At 41.4% G+C, this 20,134-nt stretch overlaps 1 protein-coding gene across 1 annotated transcript in view; it reads left to right on the top strand.

Moving 5' to 3' along the window:
• The first annotated feature begins 2,813 nt into the window (after positions 1 to 2,813).
• Positions 2,814 to 20,134, top strand: part of ism2a (isthmin 2a) — a 71,392-nt gene continuing 54,071 nt past the window's right edge. The window contains 1 exon segment of the mRNA XM_064927545.1: positions 2,814 to 3,753. Coding sequence (XP_064783617.1) covers positions 3,619 to 3,753 — 135 coding nt within the window. The 5' untranslated portion in view covers positions 2,814 to 3,618.

Below are 20,134 nucleotides of genomic sequence, written 5' to 3'. Positions count from 1 at the left end.
TTTTTGTGTTTTATTACAAATCAAATGTTATTGACTTATTACACATCAGGGCCTGTATTACGAAAGCGTCTCAGAGTAGAAGTGCTGATCTCGGACCAGACCCCACCTCATTCATTATGATTTAAAATGCAAAAATTATCCTAGATCAGCACTCTTGAGTCGGTTTGTGAATGAGGCCAGATGACTAATTTTCTTCACGCGTTCCATTTAATTTTGCTTTAGCTACAGTGCCTTCAGAAAGTATTCATAACCCTTGACTTATACCTCATTTTCTTGTGTTACAGCCTGAATTCAAATTGGATTAAATAGATTTGTTTCTCTCACCCAGCTACAACCAATACACCATTATGAAAAAGTGGAAACATGTTTTTGAAAATTGTACAAATTTATTGAAAATGAAAAACATAAGTATTCACACCCCTGAGCCAATACTTTTTAAAAGCGCCTTTGGCAGTGATTACAGCTGTGAGTCTTTCTGGGTTAGTCTCTAAGAGCTGAGGCTCCCGAGTGGCGTGGCGCAGCCCTCTAAGGCACTGGATCTCAGTGCTAGAGGTGTCATTACAGACCCTGGTTCGATTTCAGGCTGTATCACAACTGTCCGTGATTGGGAGCCCTATTGGGCGGCACACAATTGGCCCAGCGTCGCCCGGGTGAGGGTTTGGCCGAGGTAGGCCGTCATTGTACATAAGAATTTGTTCTTAATTGACTTGTCTCGTTAAATAAAATAAATTAAGAGATTCCCGGAACATTCACTGTCTTCTTGGTAAGCAACTCCCGTGTAGATTCGGCCTTGTGTTTTAGGTTATTGTCCTTTTGAAAGGTGAATTCATCTCCCAGTGTCTGGTGGAAAGCAGACTGAACCAGGTTTTTCTCTAGGATATTGCCTGTGCTTAGATCTATTACATTTATTTTTATCCTGAAAAACTCCCCAGTACTTAACAATTACAAGCATACCCATAACATGATGCAGCCACCACTATGCTTGAAAATATGGAGAGTGGTGCTCAGTAATGTGTTGTATTGGATTGGCCCAAAATTCAACACTGTATTCAGGACATAAAGATAATTTCTTTGCTACTTTCTTAGCACTATTACTTTAGTGCCTTGTTGCAAACAGAATGCATGATTTGGAATATTTTTTATTCTGTACAGGTTTCTTTTCACTCTGTCAATTAGGTTAGTATTGTGGAATAACTACAATGTTGTTGATCCATCCTCAGTTTTCTCCTGTAACTGTTTTAAAGTCACCTTTGGCCTCATGGTGAAGACCCTGAGCGGTTTCCTTCCTCTCCGGCAACTGAGCAAGGAAGGACACCTTTTTCTTTGTAGTAACTGGGCTTATTGATGCGCCATCGAAAGTGTAGTTAATAACTTCATGCTCAAAGGGATATTAAAATGTCTGCTTTTTTATTTTTATCCATTTACCAATAGGTGCCCTTCTTTATGAGGCATTGGAAAGCGTCCCTGGAAAATCCCTGCTCGACTGAGGGACCTTCCAGATAATTGTATGTGTGGGGTACAGAGATGAGGTAGTCATGTTAAACACTATTATGGCACACAGAGTGAGTCCATGCAACTTATGTGATTTAAGTACCTTTTTACTCCTGAACTTATTTAGGCTTGCCATAACAAAGAGTTTGAATACTTAAGACATTTCAGCTTTTTATGTTTTATTACATTTGTAAAATAAATAAATAAAACATAATTCCACTTTGACATTATTGGGTATTGTGTGTAGGTCAGGTTTCTGAATACTTTCTGAACGTACTGTATGGAATTGAACAGAGTGGTGCAGAAAAGAAACAAGCTAAGATCAAACCTGTAATAGGTGTTGAGAGCTGTTAACAGGATCACTTTGAATACTGTCTCTCTGTTTCCAGCACATCTTATACCTTGAGCTGAACAACAGCTCCTTCATCACTTGCTCTCTTAAAACACATCACCTTTTCCTTTTTCTTAGCAAGACAGCCCGACGGAAGTCCGAGATAACACGCAGAATCTCTCTCACTAACTCTCTCATGTTCGCTCTCGTTCACACACAGTATAATCCTGAAGAAATGGGAGATTTCCAGATAATGTTATCCTTCTCGTGTGTCATAATTCAGAGCTGGTTTATCGGTTATCAAAGGGAAAGTTCGGTCTGAGGGCTAACATAAAATCAGGTGTGGTTTTAATTCAACATGTTTATCACAGAATAAATTCATACTGGAAATCGCTGGAAATCTTTGTCTTGCGTCTTTTGCTATCTCTGATTCCCTCGGCGGAGAGAAGTTTATCAGTTCTCCCTCTTTAGTTCACAAGGTCACACCCGTCATCAGCTTCACTTCATATGTGTCTTCAGTCTGGGAGAAAACCCAACACTCTAGTTCCTGGCTTCTGCAACCTTTGGAGTCAAAAAGAGGAATTCTGACACATGGACAAGATGATAAATGGGAACTCTGTGGGGAAAGTCATTTAATTAAGCTCATCCCCGAACAAAGAAAATGAATTACTCCATATTAATTTGCATTATTAAACCACACGCCCCTCTAATCCAACGGGGAGTGTCTAACCTTCAGACTTATTCAAAAGGAAGCATTCTCTGTTTAGCCACCATCTTCGGCCTTATACTTCCTCTCTTTCATAATGTTATCCTTTCATTTTGCTCATATTTAAAATCACCCCCTTCACAAACCTTCATTCATTTCGGTCTCATTCATTCCCTGATTTCGCTCTTTTATTGTGCGCTCTTTGGTAAGACCCTCCCTCAGAACGTCACCCGTAAAGGGGAGATGCGGATCGAGCCCTCAGCCAATGAGGTCACTATACTACGAGTGGTGTCTGCGAAGGTGACTGGGACTGAACAGATGGTGACAGAGAGAGAGAGAGAAGCAGCGACGAATGTAGATGACAAACGATTATTCTCAAGCAGTCAATAGAAGAGGTTCCTTACAACAGGCACAGCAGAGCGCATGCGAGCATATTTGAGTTAGCAGCATTTAAGGTTAGAGAAAGTTACTTATTAAAATTCGGGATAAACTCAAGTCCATTTATTTCAAAGGAGTATACTATAAGGTTGTAATAGCAGGACCGAAGAAGCGTGTACGGAAAGCGAGCAAGTAAGGAGACGAAGCGTCTGGACAGTGTAAAGTCAAGGGAGGATAGGTAGGCAACATAGCTACCAGCCGATAGCCTGATCTAGTTCTGAACGGTTTTGTTACAAGACTAAGACTGGATATTGGCGGGAGAAGAGCCAACGGGAATTAATGATCACAGTGCAAAATATTTTAAGTAACCTTTGAGCGTCAACGTTGGAAGTTACCTAATGGCGCATTTGGGGAGCAAAGAGCACAGATGAGACGCATCAAATTGGTTCAAAATTCAGCTCCAGCTCTGAAAGCTGAGTTCACGTTCAAACAACATTGGATTAAGAATCGTATATCGCAAAGTCTTACATATTGATTTCGGATTTATATTGATTATATTTAGGCTATGGATCAGAGGCGAGGGTTCTGAAAACGTGTCCAGCACGCCGAGCGGCTTCTAAATATCTGCTGTTGCTTTCCACACCGACCACAGCATCGCAACACCAGCAAACACCGACGAAACCAACAGCTGTTGTCCCAACTTGGAAAAGACATGCAGAAGATGCACAGGAAGGTTAACCTGCTGTGGGTAGTCTTCTTGACGATGACTCAGGTGTCAATCAAGAGCTTCCCCACCAACAGTCACAAAGGTGCAGTCCCCAATGACAGGAGCATTGCGACCACGGAGGTAAAAGCCTACTAACTTTTATTTTCTACTCACAGTTAGGGGGTTAGGCCATTTGCTAATTTTCACTCAATGTCATATGATTGGGAAATATGTTTCACTCTGCTGAAACTTGACAGAGCGCATTTATGAATTGATGCGTAATGTTACCTTAACACCTGGCTGAACGTAGCACGTTGTATGTTGTCCGAAATTACAACATTATTGTTTAGGAATTGGCATCATTCATCATGAAGTTAATCTATTTGGTTAAACTCTTAATTCTGAAAGCTCAATGGGCCAGAGACAGTGAGCAACAATGGCCGTGGTCCAAAGTGACTTCATTGCGCAATCATTTTGCTGAAATGAAAGCAGAGGTAGTCGGGAGCTGGGGAGGGCAATAGGCATCAGATCATGTGAAACGTTTGATTGTCTCCCCTTAATCCCCTTAACATGTGTAGACAATCTCAAAAAAACATTAAATAATGTACAACAGGCAATCCTTAGGCTGAGAGTAGTAGAGAGCCCTCTTTGGCTGGTGAGGAAATGGTCATTTTCCAGTTGTGATGACACTCATACCTGATAACACCTCAAATATCCCCCTCAGGTATCATTGGAGCATCTGGCAGTTCATGTCTGTCAGTGTGTATGTATGCTATACTGCATAGACTTTCTACAGCTTATAGTGATGTGCTGTATTTAAATATTAATAAAGATGAAGGCATTGCCCTTTCACATGGCTATAATACAGTAATGACCCAGTTACTAGTCATCATTTTCCAGGGTTCAGGTCAGAGGTAAAGGGTCAGAGATCAGAAGTCTCAAAGGGTTATTCAGCAAATGTAGCCTCAGGCTTATACCCTTTCTGCTAAAATATTAATGGAGAACTCTACCTCTATCAGTCTGTCTGTCTGTCGACTCCATCCCACGAATACAACAAATCTGCCCGTGATCTTACCCTGTTCTTACAAGGTACCACCTTCATCCTTACAGGGTAGGTAAAATTAAGTGGTGTCTGTTTCCACATATATACAATAGAGTTACTTGTGAGCTACAATTACATTGGACGACTCCATCCCATAAAGACAACAGCAAATCTGTCTGATCTTAACCTGTTGTTACAAGGTACCACCTTCCCACTTGCAGGATAGATACGAAGTAAGAGGACTGTAAAATGACGCTGTTGCTAATTCCATGTTAATACAATATACTTTCAAGTTTACTCCAGTACAATATAACAAAGTGATTTTTCACAATATAGACAAGCAAGCAATTCAGAGTGAAGTTAATTTAATGAAAATCAACCAAACAAACCTAAGTAGAAACACATTTGTTTTCACAATCATATCAAATAGCTAGCTAGCTTAACAACAAAAGGAATTGCATACATTTCTATGTGAATGTGAAAATAATTTTAACATTAGCTACATACAAGTTGTATCTACAGTACATGACATGAATATAAAGCATACAAATATGATTGAATATAATCACTGCATACAGAATTTATTATACAAGAGACAAAATTCACAAATTATACAGCACAACGGCAGAGTCATTTTTTAAAAATTGTACCTTTATTTAACTAGGCAAGTCAGTTAAGAACAAATTCTTATTTTCAATGATGGCCAAGGAACAGTGGGTTAACAACCTGTTCAGGAGCAGAACGACAGATTACTACCTTGTCAGCTCAGGGGTTTGAACTTGCAACCTTCCAGTTACTAGTCCAATGCGCTAACCACTAGGCTACCCTGCCAAAAAAATAATGACTCAATAGAGAACGCTAAAGTCCTGAAGTTGTGGGCGGAACTAGAAAGTTGCTGTCAGAAGTATTACAATGTAAACGTACTTTATTCCGCCTGTCTGTGTATTTCAAGACATGGCATATTGGGGTGTAGTGAGATACCCTATCTCGAAAAAACATATACTAAAAAAGTGGAAATAAAACAAACAAATAATACAATGGAAAAATCTAATTATTTATTTTTGAAATATTTAGTGGGCTATGGAGAGAAACTAAATGTTGCAGTTTCAGGCCATGTGGCGGAAAGTGATGTGGGTGCTGGATATGGGGGTGTGTGCTAGTCGGTTTGGGTAGGTGTGATGTAGTTGTTGTTTGTATGATGTTGTCATTTGCACCACTGAAGAGCCCCACTCAGGCACCCGAGTAGCGCAGCGGTCTAAGCCACTGCAAGAGGTGACACTACAGTCCTTGGTTTGAATCCAGGCTGAATCACATCCGGACGTGATTGAGAGTCCTATAGGGCACAGTTGGCCCAGCATCGTCCGGGTTAGGCCGTCATTATGAATAAGAAGTTAAATAAATGTTCAATAAAATAAAACATTTGTATGTGTATGTTTTGTATAAAATATAAAATAAATCTTACCCCCCCCCCTGAAAAAAAAAGAATGACTGCATGCATTCTAGCCACAAGCTAACAAGATTCCTAGCCCAAGCTTGCAGAAATAGCTAGAAGTGGCACAAAATAACTGTAAACAGAGTATACACAAACTAAGCATCTTTGCAATGTTCTCACAAGCATATTGCCTCGTAAGAAAACAATATCTTAACACTCAAAATAGATACATAGATTCTGTACAACATGTACAGTGCCTTGCGAAAGTATTCGGCCCCCTTGAACTTTGCGACCTTTTGCCACATTTCAGGCTTCAAACATAAAGATATAAAACTGTATTTTTTTGTGAAGAATCAACAACAAGTGGGACACAATCATGAAGTGGAACGACATTTATTGGATATTTCAAACTTTTTTAACAAATCAAAAACTGAAAAATTGGGCGTGCAAAATTATTCAGCCCCAGATTTGCATAGTGCGTGTTATAGGATGCAACATTATAACTACATTGGGAAAAACTACACTATATGTTTTTGACACTTTTCTACTATGACACGAGGGACTTTTATTTTCAAATGTTCCCAAATTTGTGACCTGGAAGTGACTCAGTGTTGCTAGTAGCTACTTTTCAATCTTACCCACGATATTAAAACTTGCCACTGTCTATTTGCCTGGCTACCCAGACTCCTTGCTCTGTTGTAACATATCGTAGCAGGTGTAAATAAATGCCTGAAACTAGATCCCCTACATACTAGTTTTGATGAGAAGAAGAAAAACTGTAGGGGGAGGTTCTCTTCTACACCATTCAACCAACCCAGTAAATGTAGAGGAGGAGTTAAGATGGAGTGTCTCCTTCTTAGTGTCCAGAATTGGAAGTCGTGTCACAGGCTATTTTTCAATTTCCCCTGAAAACCGGAATGTCTGGTTGTTGGGGACTCAGCAGGGGCTAGCTCCGTCCGAATGCTACACCACACCCACAGACGTTAGTTTCTTCTCTGCAATGAGTACCTCCCGTAAACACATTCGGAGCCGTCTGATTGGCCCAGAAACCGATGTGTTGGGCCAGAGCCAGAATACTCTGAATACAGAATACTCTTTGATACTCTGATTGGTTCGAGGCGATCCAATGGCTGAAGACTTTGTTTTGTACAACGCTCCTCATCATCACAACCAAGTTCCATGATGGCAGAGAGGAAGAAGAAAAGGGAGGCCCAACTTGGCAGAAAATCTGTCTCCCTCCAGCAGGTAGCACTTTTTCGTTGTTTCACCCACCAAGCAAGGAGTTTTTGAGTGGCCTCCAATGAGAGAGTGTCGTTTGGTCAACAAAAAAACGTATACCTTATTTGCTACACAAGGTTTATTTGATCTAATAGAAGTCCCGTAATGCTTAAGTTGTTACGAGTGTACTGAGTGACATCCCAGCAACTTTGCGGAAAAAAAACCTGCTTCATATCAGAGTTGCCTCGGGATAGCTAAGGGTTCTTCAGCTGTCCCCATAGGGGAAGCCTTTTTGATTACAGGTAAATCCTTTTGTGTTCCATGTATAACCCTCTGTAGAAAGGGTTCTAAATGGAAGCCAAACATGTTCTACCTGGAAGCAAAAAGGGTTCTCGTATGGGGACAGGCGAAGAACCATTTCAGTTAGTTAGTTCTAGATATAAAAAAATGTGCAAAGAGTTTATGCATATCCATGGTAGGCTATTAGCATAGCATCTCTCTCCAGAGTTGACATCAACAACACTCATTGAATATTAAAAAAAGGATTACAACAATGTATACACCAGTCCAAAGAAAGGATAGCAGGGAGCTAGACTTCCCGCTGTTCCACTCTTTGGACAACGACTCCCATTGTTAGGGCAGAGAGACATGTAACTTGTCAGTATATCTACAATCTTTGATGATGGCAGTCTCAGACTAAAGTACAGTGGGGCAAAAAAGTATTTAGTCAGCCACCAATTGTGCATGTTCTCCCACTTAAAAAGATGAGAGAGGCCTGTAATTTTCATCATCGGTACACTTCAACTATGACAGACAAAATGAGAAAACAAATTCCAGAAAATCACATTGTAGGATTTTTTATGAATTTATTTGCAAATTATGGTGGAAAATAAGTATTTGGTCACCTACAAACAAGCAAGATTTCTGGCTCTCACAGACCTGTACCTTCTTCTTTAAGAGGCTCCTCTGTCCTCCACTCGTTACCTGTATTAATGGAACCTGTTTGAACTTGTTATCAGTATAAAAGTCACCTATCCACAACCTCAAACAGTCACACTCCAAACTCCACTATGGCCACTGTCTAACTGGCTAGCTTTAGGATATTTACTACCCCATACCAGTGGCAAACTTGGATATGTTATCGACATATCTAGCTCACTTATTTTGCCTGCTTGAAAGAAACAGACATAAATTCATTCAGAAACAGAGGAAGAGGATAGCTAGCTATAGCAAGCTAACGTTAGCTGATGCCTCTTTAACAAGAAGCAACTGTGACATTGATTACTTTCCCATTTAACAAAATCCACAACCACCCCTCCATAGAAAGCGTGTCTCCAGGACTTCTCAATGACCCCAGATCTGCAATCAGATCCATGACCAAAGTGTCACATTTCAATTTAGCCTGCAGGCAGGCTCTATAGAAAACTCCCCCAATGCTAGACACCATCCAACGAGACAGCCAGCGGCTCTAGACAGCCAGAAGCTATAGAAATAAACGTTCCAATTGAACAAAATCCACCCCTCTAAAGAAAATCTGTCTCCTTTCTCTGAAATGCCACCAGATCCACGATCTAATACATGGCCAAAGCTTTGCATTTCGGTTTAGCTCGCTATCCACACACATAGACATACACACAGTTGGGGCCCCAGCCACAGGCTCTATACAGAAACATTGACCTCCATTGTGACCAAATTACTCTTTTCCCATAGATTTGTACTATCTATAGTATGACAGTATCAGCAGTTAGCTAGCAACAGTTGGCAGTTGACATGTTAATTTGGCTACTTTAGCATTAATCAGTGTTATTTAGATGGAAGATGTGAGCTAAATACGGTAGCTCTAGAGCTAGCTAAGGTTAGCATAGAGGTAGTAAGTTAGCTCTTTCACTTTCCCGGTAAAGTCCTGATAATGCTTTGTCTCTGCTGGTGCTGCTGGCTGTTTGTGATACTTTATAGGCCACATTGTTGGTAAGGACAGCATCCATTTTGAAAAGCAACATTTTGCTGAGGCCCTCCTTCTATTGTTGATAGCCATGGAAGTTCTCAAGGACGAAATTTGCGAGTAGATGCCCAATTCTCCGACCTCATTCTCACAACTGTATCCCACTTTACACAGTGTTGCATTTACATGATAATAGAGGCATACTCACATTTCCATAGCAAGTGTTGCTACCCCCTGCTACCACACAAAGCTTCTTGATGAATAAAAATACAATTGCTAGCTAGCTCCATACCACTGACCCACGCTTTTTGTTGTTGTTGTTGTTTTTTTTACTCACAAGTATATGAAGAGTGAGCATGGAAACCAAACAAACCCAATTTAGAACAATATTAGAGTATTAAAAAAATTGAATTAAGAGTTTGTAATTTGGGAATGTTTTCTTGGGGTGCTCTAAGTTACAATTATACTTGTTTTTGGCATTGAGAAATAGCTGCTACATGCCCTTTAATTGATAACATGCTTGTGGAAAGTTACATTTACGCATAGTTACAGTTTATTCGTGGCACTTTTTCTGGTAAGTGAAATGGTCAGATTGCTAGCAATTTCTGCAAGTCATCTATGTTAGCTCATGATAGGGATATATGCAGTCATTCTGTTTAATCATATTAAATCATATGATATATATTCATGTCATGTAGATACAAAATATTTTTGTATGTACAGTAGCTAAAAATGATTTACACATATTCACAGACATTTAAAAAAACATATATTTTTTATGCATTTCACTTTTGTTATTATGCTAGGTCTTTGATATGGTTGTGAATACAAATGTGTTGCTACTTAGCTAGCTAGCTAGGTTTGTTTGGTTGATATTCATTAAACAAACTTTTGTGTGCTTGTCTCAATTGTATAAAAAAACACTGACAAACTGGATCACTTTGTTACATTGTACTGGAGTAAACTTGACAGTATCTGGTATTTACATGGTATTAACAACAGCTTCATTTTACAGTCCTCTTAACTCATATCTACCCCGTAAGTGTGGAGGTGGTACCATGAACAGGGTAGTATCACGGACAGATTTGCTGTTGTCTTCATGGAACGGAGTCATCCAACGTGCTGGTACTACATTGTATTCACCTGGAAACAGACACCACGTAATTTTACAGCCCTGTTACTACTACATACAGATTACTGCCAAAATAAAGGAAACACTTGAATAAATGAGGGATACAAAGTGTATTGAAAGCAGGGTGCTTTCACACAGGTGTGGTTTAGGAATTATTTAAGCAATTAGCATCCCATCATGCTTAGGGTCATATATAAAAATGCCCAGTTACCCATTATTTTGGCTACCATGGCAAGATGATGAGATCTCATTGACTTTGAAAGAGGTGTCTCATATGAGCATGGAGGTTTAAAGGGTGTGTGTGTGTGTGTGTGTGTGTGTGTGTGTGTGTGGGTGTGTGTGTGTGTTTGTGTCAAGGTTATTATAGTAAACTAAAACTAAACTAAAAATATAGTCAAGCTATTATCTTTGACTTCAAAACTAACTCAAAGTAAAACAAAAAAGTAGAAATGATGTTCAGCTTTTGTATTTTTTTTTAATCAAAGGAGGTTTAAAAAATATATTGGGTTTTCGAACTTCTGATTCTTGCAGGTAAATGCTGCCAATAGATGGCAGTGTTTCACCAGAGAAGAAAAGCGAAAACTTATTTTTTATTAAACCTTTATTTAACTAGGCAACGTCATCAACTGTGTCATCAGCTGACAGATTTCTATAACATAGTGTGGTTAGGTGATTCGTAATATACCTATACAGGCGTTGTAAGATCTGTCAGGCATCAGCAATGTCTAAGCTCTGGAACGATGCCTAAAATGTATTTATAATGTAAACCTAACCAAACCTATGACCATCACCTTATTATTGCCTTCTGGTGGCATGAAGTGACACCCCCCCCCCAAAAAAAAGAACTATAGGCTGTCAACACATACAGTTGAAGTCGGAAGTTTACATACACTTAGTTGACTGTGCCTTTAAACAGCTTGGAAATTCCAGAAAATTATGTCATGGCTTTAGAAGCTTCTGATAGGCTAATTGACATAATTTGAGTCAATTGGAGGTGTGCCTGTGGATGTCTTTCAAGGCCTACCTTCAAACTCAGTGCCCCTTTGCTTGACATCATGGGAAAATCAAAAGAAATCAGCCAAGACCTCAGAAAATAAATTGTAGACCTCTACAAGTCTGGTTCATCCATGAGAGCAATTTCCAAATGCCTGAAGGTACCACGTACATCTGTACAAACAATAGTACGCAAGTATAAACACCATGGGACCACGCAGACATCATATCGCTCGGAAAAGAGAGGCGTTCTGTCTCCTAGAGATGAACATACTTTGGTGCGAAAAGTGCAAATCAATCCCAGAACAACAGCAAAGGACCTTGTGATGATGCTGGAGGAAACGGGTACAAAAGTATCTATATCCACAGTAAAACAAGTCCTATATCGACCGTGACCTGAAAGGCCGCTCAGCAAGGAAGAAGCCACTGCTCCAAAACCACCATAAAAAAGCCAGACTACGGTTTGCAACTGCACATGGGGACAAAGATCATATTTTTTGGAGCAATGTCCTCTGGTCTGATGAAACAAAAATAGAACTGTTTGGCCATAATGACCATCATTATGTTTGGAGGAAAAAGGGGGAGGCTTGCAAGCCGAAGAACACCACACCAACCGTGAAGCACTGGGGGGGCAGCATCATGTTGTGGGGGTGCTTTGCTGCAGGACGGACTGGTGCACTTCACAAAATAGATGGCACATTGAGAAAGGAAAATTATGTGGATATATTGAAGCAACATCTCAAGACATCAGCCAGGAAGTTAAAGCTTGGTTGCAAAATGGGTCTTCCAAATGGACAATGACCACAAGCATACTTCCAAAGTTGTGGCAAAATGGCTTAAGGACAACAAAGTCAAGGTATTGGAGTTGCTATCACAAAGCCCTGACCTCAATCCTATAGACAATTTGTGGGCAGAACTGAAAAAGCGTGTGCGCTCAAGGAGGCCTACAAATCTGACTCAGTTCCACCAGCTCTGTCAGGAGGAATAGGCCAAAATTCACCAACTCACCCAAATTTCACCCAAATGTTTGACCCAAGTTAAACAATTGAAAGGCAATGCTACCAAATACTAATCGAGTGTATGTAAACTTCTGACACACTGGGAATGTGATTAACAAAATAAAATCTGAAATAAATCATTCTCTACTATTATTCTGACATTTCACATTCTTAAAATAAAGTGATCCTAACTGACCTAATACAGGGAATTTTTACTAGGATTAAATGTCAGAAGTGGTAAAAAACTGAGTTTAAATGTATTTGACTAAGGTGTGTGTAAACTGTAAAAACTTCAACTGTAAATGGCTCCTTGCCCCCATGCATAGGGTACTATCCTTTCTGTCTCTAACAGTAAAACTAAAACTAAATAATATAAAAATGAAATAGAAATGTTTTTATCAAACTGAAACCAAATAAAAATGTGTTAATGAAATCTGAGAACTAACTGAAACTAAACTTATTTTCAAATCTAAAAATGAATAGAAATAAAAACTAATATAAAATCAAAAAACTATTATATCCTTGGTGTGTGTGTGTGTGTGTGTGTTTGTGTATGTAAACGTCCCTTTTTCAGGACCCTTCACAGATCTTCATTGTAAAGGGTTTAAACACTGTTTTCCATGCTTGTTCAATAAACCATAAACAATTAATGAACATGCACCTGTGGAAAGGTCGTTAAGACACTAACATCTTACAGACGGTAGGCAGTTATGGTCACAGTTATGAAAATTTAGGACACTACAGAGGCCTTTCTACTGACTCTGAAAACCACCAAAAGAAAGATGCCCAGGGTCCCTCCTGTTTAAAGGCACTTCAATCTGTTGTCTTGCCCATCCAGGCTGCATCACATCCGGCCGTGATTGAGAGTTCCATAGGGTAGTGCACAATTGGCCCAATGTTGTCCGGGTTTGGCCAGGGTAGGCTGTCATTCTAAATAAGAATTTGTTCCTTACTGACCTGCCTATTTATATAAAGGTTAAATAAATACAAATAAATACAAATTTTCACCCTCTGAATGACACGCATACACAATCCATGTCTCAGAAAAGTATTATTTAACCTGCCTCCTCCTGTTCATCTACACTGATTGAAGTGGATTTAACAATAAGGGATCATATCTTTCACCTGGATTCACCTGGTCAGTCTATGTCATGGAAAGAGTAGGTGTTCTTCATGTTTTGTTTACTCAGTGTATATGGTATTAGCAATGGTCTCATTTTACATCCCTCTTACCTCCTACCTACCCTGTAAGTGTGAAGGTGGGACCTTGTAAAAACGGGGTACAATCACAAAGAAATGTACTCTTGTCTACATTGGATGGAGTCGTCCAATGCAGTGGTACCTCACAAGTAACTACGTTGTTTAATGCTGAAAGAGAGACCACTTCATTTTACAGTCCTGATACTACGAACACACACGTTAACTAAAGGTAAAGTACACAGAAACAACGGGAGAGAATTTCAACACAAGAGGAGGACTTGAAGGTATTGATTTAGTAATTACGTGCGAATAAATGATAAATGACCATGCAAGTAATTGGTGTTTCTTAAGGACTTACCCTCTTTACCCTCTCTTTCGCTATCCACACAGGTGCTTTGAGTTTCTTTCGTCTCCTCTCTTTTTCTGATTCACCATACCTCATAACACATGAATAACATGGCGGAGATCTGCTGTATGAAGCTCAGCTGAGCTGCGGTGTATGTGGTTTGACTTAAGTTAGAGAGATGTAAATACCAGAGGGGGACATTACGATTGACGCTAGATCTACTGAGGGTTTTCTAAAGCTAGCCAGCTTCAGTTACTGTGGCTTCCCGTTGCAGCTCATGCTTTATCCATACTACGACGGTGGATATTGCTCTAATTTTGAACACGCACAAATATTTGCTTAATAAAATATTGAATCAGTCGTTTTCGTCAAATGAAGTGGATGATGATGCAATCGTTGCGAGAGGGAGGGAATCTGATTTCATTGGTCCTCTTATATTTCTACCTCTGGATTTTATTGGGTGTTACCAGAACACAGAAACCCCATATCCTTCACCCTAGCACTGACTTCATTCTATCTGTCTCTTTGTCTGTTAACTTGAGAGTTTTGGTTAATGGCTCAGTCACAAGGGGCCATGCAGTTTCCTGGGTCCCAGTCCCAAGTCCTAGACTAAAAAGCACTTTCAATGAACATTCTCCATTGAACATGAATCTTAGTACAGGAATAGGTGCGATCTGGGTCAAGGAAACCATCTCTAGATGATCTCATGACAACCAGCACCTCCTGATTATGGAAGCAGCGCCTTTGCACAAAGGTCCTGTTTCTCGTATAAAACTGATTTTATGTCTCCACTGTTTTCTTGTGGAAGATGAAGACTTTTGATTAGATGCCCAAGCTCTATAACAGTATAACTGTGGAACTCCCCCATGCAGGCATCCATGTACTGAGCCTCACAGAAGATGTCTATAGATCACTAGATACAGCAGAGGTCTCTCTCACCGTTGGCCCGGCAGGGGGCAAGAACATGCCTTGCTTGCTGCCTGGAAGGTGAAAGAATGTTCTGGAGAATTTGACAATCTGGCGAAAAGTAGCACAGCGCCAGTTTAGAAAGCAACAATGGCAGGGTGGAATTGTGCGGAGTGTGAAAACATGCTCCTTCTCACTCGCTTTCTCATGCTCACTTCCTCTCTCACACAATCTCTCCCTATTCTGATTTTGCATTCTCTCCCCCTTTCTTCCCCCTCCATCTCTCTCTGTGACATGCTGGGGTATCTGGGATATTTGTATTAAAGTGAGCGAGCGGTTGGGTTGACATTGCTCAGAGGGAGCCGGCGAGGCTAAATGTTTGAGGGACGCAACATGAACCACCTGTTTTACACACAAACAGCTACTTACTTATCCTAACTCTGGCCTGGAATGTATGCAACAGTATTGGATGTGACTCTCTTATGTGTGTATGTGTGAGCATGCATGTGTACATGTACACTGAGTATTCCAAATATTAGGAACATGTTCCTAATATCAAGTATCACCCCCCTTTTGCCCTCAGAACAGCTTCTATTTGTCGGGGCATGGACATTCCTACAAGGTGTCGAAAGTGTTCCAAAGGAATGCTGGCCAATGTGGACCAATGCTTCGTACAGTAGTCACAAGTTGGCTGGATGTCCTTTGGGTGGTGGACCATTCGTCATAGACACAGGAAACTGTTGAGCGTGAAAAATCCAGCAGTTCTTCACGCAAATCGGTGCGCCTGGCACCTACTACCATACCACGTTCAAAGGCACTTAAATATTTTGTCTTGCCCATTCACCTTCTGAATGGCACACATACAAAATCCATGTCTCAGTGGTCTCAAGGCTAAAAAATCTTTCTTTAACCTGTTCATTCACCTGGATAGTCTATGTCATGGAAAGAGCAGGTGTTCTTAATGTTTTTTATACTCAGTATATATGTCTGTGTGTGTGTGTGTGTGTGTGTGTGTGTGTGTGTGTGTGTGTGTGTGTGTGTGTGTGTGTGTGTGTGTGTGTGTGTGTGTGTGTGTGTGTGTGTGTGTGTGTGTGTGTGTGTGTGTGTGTGTGTGTGTGAGTGTATGCTTTCATGTGCGTGTGTGTGTGGAGGCTGAGCAACAGGGATGAGGGGTAGAATTGGGTTGAGAGGCTCTGGTAATTGTTAAACCAAATAATCCTGGAATGATCGGCTAGTTCTCCCTCTTAGAGGGGAGCTGATGCCCATGCCACATTCACGGAGAGTGCCAAATTCTTTATCCCGTACAGAAGTTCAAGTTGCTGTTCTATATGGTGACAGGGGGTGACTGTGTGGAGTGGAAAGTTCTCAATTGTCCGACGCCCTAATTGAGGTTAAGCTGAAACTGTATACCATAATCCAGGTATGAAACTACAGCCTGGTTGCGTATGCTGGTTGGTACACACTGCAATCTCAGCTTCAGGTTTTAATGAAGAAGAAATGTAAACTAACGCTTCAACGGAACTGCGTTAGTGTGTGGTGAGCTAAAGAACACACAGTGTGTGACACGCACGCGCACACACACACACACACACACACACACACACACACACACACACACACACACACACACACACACACACACACACACACACACACACATCCATATTCCATGATTACACATACATAGATCTGAAAGATTCATATGAAGCATAACAGCAAGACTTACAGTCTAACAGTCAACTCTAGTTCCTTAGGGCAATGTACATTCTCCAGTCATGGAACTCCAATTAGTGCCTGTTTGGTACCATATCTCTCTACATTTACATTTAAGTCATTTAGCAGACGCTCTTATCCAGAGCGACTTACTAGAACACTGTTAGGTCAGCAGAGCACTAGCGGTGGTTTGGTACCATATCTTTCAGTTTGGTACCATATCTCTCTAGAACACTGTTAGGTCAGCAGGGCACTAGTGGTGGTTTGGTACCATATCTCTCGGTTTGGTACCATACCTCTCTAGAGCACCGTTAGGTCAGCAGAGCACTAGCGGTGGTTTGGTACCATATCTCTCGGTTTGGTACCATATCTCTCTAGAACACTGTTAGGTCAGCAGAGCACTAGTGGTGGTTTGGTACCATATCTCTCGGTTTGGTACCATACCTCTCTAGAGCACCGTTAGGTCAGCAGAGCACTAGCGGTGGTTTGGTACCATATCTCTCGGTTTGGTACCATATCTCTCTAGAACACTGTTAGGTCAGCAGAGCACTAGCAGTGGTTTGGTACCTTATCTCTCAAGAACACCGTTAGGTCAGCAGAGCCCAAGCGGTGGTTTGGTAAAGTATCATGCTTCACTACATGTTATTGTTGGGCCACTGTGGGTTTGTTTGGTAATTCAAGGTGTTATTTTTGGACTCTGGCTGCCTTTGTTAGCCATCTTTCCAGAGCTACCCATAGCTACAGTGAGTGTCTGCAATGAGAATGCACAAAGACTGCTTTATTGAAGAGATAGGATAAAACACGTTTGGCTATGCTAGTGATACTATCGGGGAATGCCAACCAAATCAGATAGTTACACGCCGACGTGGTGCCAGAGAAGAAGAACAAATAAGTCCGACAATGAGAGATTTCTCAGAGTTTCTGCCAGATTCCGGGCAGGCGTCCAGCCATAGATACGCACACCCACCCACCCGCCCACACACACACACACACACACACACACACACACACTGGCCTCCCTACCCCAGAGTGTGTCTCTGTTCTGGTGATTGCCTTCGTTGGTTTCCAGGGGATGTTTCTCCTGGCCAACTCTCCATGCCTCTTGTGGATCTCCAAGAATTCTCTGGTCGAGCTCCCTCTCTCTCTCTCTCTCGCTCTGTTTACTATGTGTGTCTGTGTTTGTGTGTTAACGCGATGAATTCAGGGAGCCCTATCAATACCCTGTGCTCTGTTCTCCCAACTCTTTCCCCCAATTTACACTCCTTCACTCAGAGAGAAAATATATATTTTTTATTATCCGTGGAACAGGTTGCTTTGGTGATGTTAATGTTTATATGGAGGAGAGCTAGAAGAGTCACATCCCAACGGCTCTGTCGTGTGCAGTTGAGCAGGATCATTTTGTTTTGCCTCTAACTTAGCTCTTCGGTTTCCTTCCAACCTGGGATAGGTGAATGGTCCAAAGAGAGTGGCGGAAGTTATGAAGGGGACCATCAGTCAGTCATACATTATGGCTGCGTTTACACAGGCAACCCAATTCTGATCTTGTTGCCACTAATTGGCCTTTTGACCAATCAGATCAGATTGTTTTGGCAATAAGGGCTGCCTGTGTAAACGTAGCTTATGCGACCTGTCATGATGTTATCAAGAGAGAAAGGAGTACTGGGGATAGACTACAGTGTAGCGTAGCCTCTTGGTAATAAGGTTTAATGTATGGATCTGTAAAAAAATATCTTCTCTTTTTTCATCTTGTATTCTCCACCCCCCCTTCCCCTCATTCTCTCCCTCTCTCTGTGTCATGTATCTGGATGGAAGTTGTTAAGACTGGAATAACTTTCCTTTCATTGTATCGTGTGCCTGGTGAATCTACACCCACTCATGCACCACTAATAGTTATTCTTCCTGGCACAGAACGTTGCGTTCCAGGTATCCAACTCCATTCTTGACTCATTCAAAGGCAGGCTCCTCTGTTATGACTACTGGGATACATTTGTTTTAACACCCAACCTCAGCTAAAGTAAAGCCCCAACCTGAACCTGTTCCATGAATGGCCTTTTCTGCTGCAGAACTCTGGTTTTTGGTCATGCTGAAATCTAGCTAAAGGTTGGAAGTGGAATGCATGTATGGGTGGTTTGTGGAGGGGATTGGGGAGAGGACATCTGTTTTGCGTGTGTTAGAGACACAGCCAGAGACGTGAGTCAAGACAGGATACCCATGATCAGTGGATAGAAGGCTTTGATCAGAGGCAGAACACAGAGCTGAGCACAGCTCTGAGCCAAAAAAATGTTTATTTTTTAAAACAGCAACGAATATACCTTGATATAAGCTTGTAATAGCTTATGTTTCACCGAGTTGTGGCTGAGCAATGACATGAATGACATACAGCTGGTAGTGTTATACACTGTAGCGGCAGGATAGAACAGCAGCCTCTGGTAAGACAAGGGGTGGTGGTCTATGTGTGTTTGTAAACAACAGTTGGTGCACGATATCTAAGGAAGTTTCGAGGTTTTGCTCGCCTGAGGTAAAGTATCTCATGATAAGCTGTAGACCACACTATTTACCAAGAGAGTTTTCATCTATATTCTTTGTAGCTGTCTATTTACCACCACAAACCGATGCTGGCACTAAGACCGCACTCAATGAGCTGTATACAGCCATAAGCAAACAGGAAGACACTCATCCAGAGGCGTCGCTCCTAGTGGCCTGGGACTTTAATGCAGGGAAACTTAAATCCAATTTACCTAATTTCTACCAGCATGTTAAATGTGCAACTAGAGGGAAACAAGCTCTAGACCACCTCTACTCCACACACAGAGTGGCATACAAAGCTCTCACTCACCCTCCATTTGTCAAATTGTATCATAATTCTATCCGCCTGATTCCTGCTTACAGGCAAAAACTAAAGCAGGAAGCACCAGTGACTCGGTCAATAAAAAAGTGGTCAGATGAAGCAGATGCTAAGCTACAGGACTGTTTTGCTAGCACAGACTGGAATATGTTCCGGGATTCCTCCGATGGGATTGAGGAGTACACCACATCAGTCACTGGCTTCATCAATAAGTGCATTGATGACGTCGTCTCCACAGTGACTGTACGTACATACCCCAACCAGTAGCCGTGGATCACAGGCAACATCCACATCCAACATGGGCTAAAGGGTAGGCTGCCGCTTTCAAGGAGTGGGACTCTAACCCGGAAGCTTATAAAAAAATCCTGCTATGCCCTCAGATGAACCATCAAACAGGCAAAGTGTCAATACAGGACTAAGATCATTCTACACCAATTCTGACGCTCGTCGGATGTGGCACAGTTTGCAAACTGTTACAGACTACTAAGGACTATTACAGACTGCACAACCGCGAGCTGCCCAGTGACACAAGTCTACCAGATTAGCTAAATTACTTCTATACTCGCTTCGAGGCAAGTAACACTGAAACATGCATGAGAGAATCAGCTGTTCCGGATGACTATGTGATCACGCTCTCCGCAGTCAATGTGAGTAAGACCTTTAAACAGGTCAACATTCACAAGGCCACAGAGCCAGATGGATTACCAAGACGTGTACTCCCGAGCATGCGCTGACCATCTGGCAAGTGTCTTCAC

This window comes from Oncorhynchus masou, chromosome 21 (assembly GCF_036934945.1).
Source record: "Oncorhynchus masou masou isolate Uvic2021 chromosome 21, UVic_Omas_1.1, whole genome shotgun sequence".
Classification (NCBI taxonomy): domain Eukaryota; kingdom Metazoa; phylum Chordata; class Actinopteri; order Salmoniformes; family Salmonidae; genus Oncorhynchus; species Oncorhynchus masou.
Note: the sequence above shows the minus strand (reverse complement) of the source record. Positions and strands in the feature narration are given on the sequence as shown.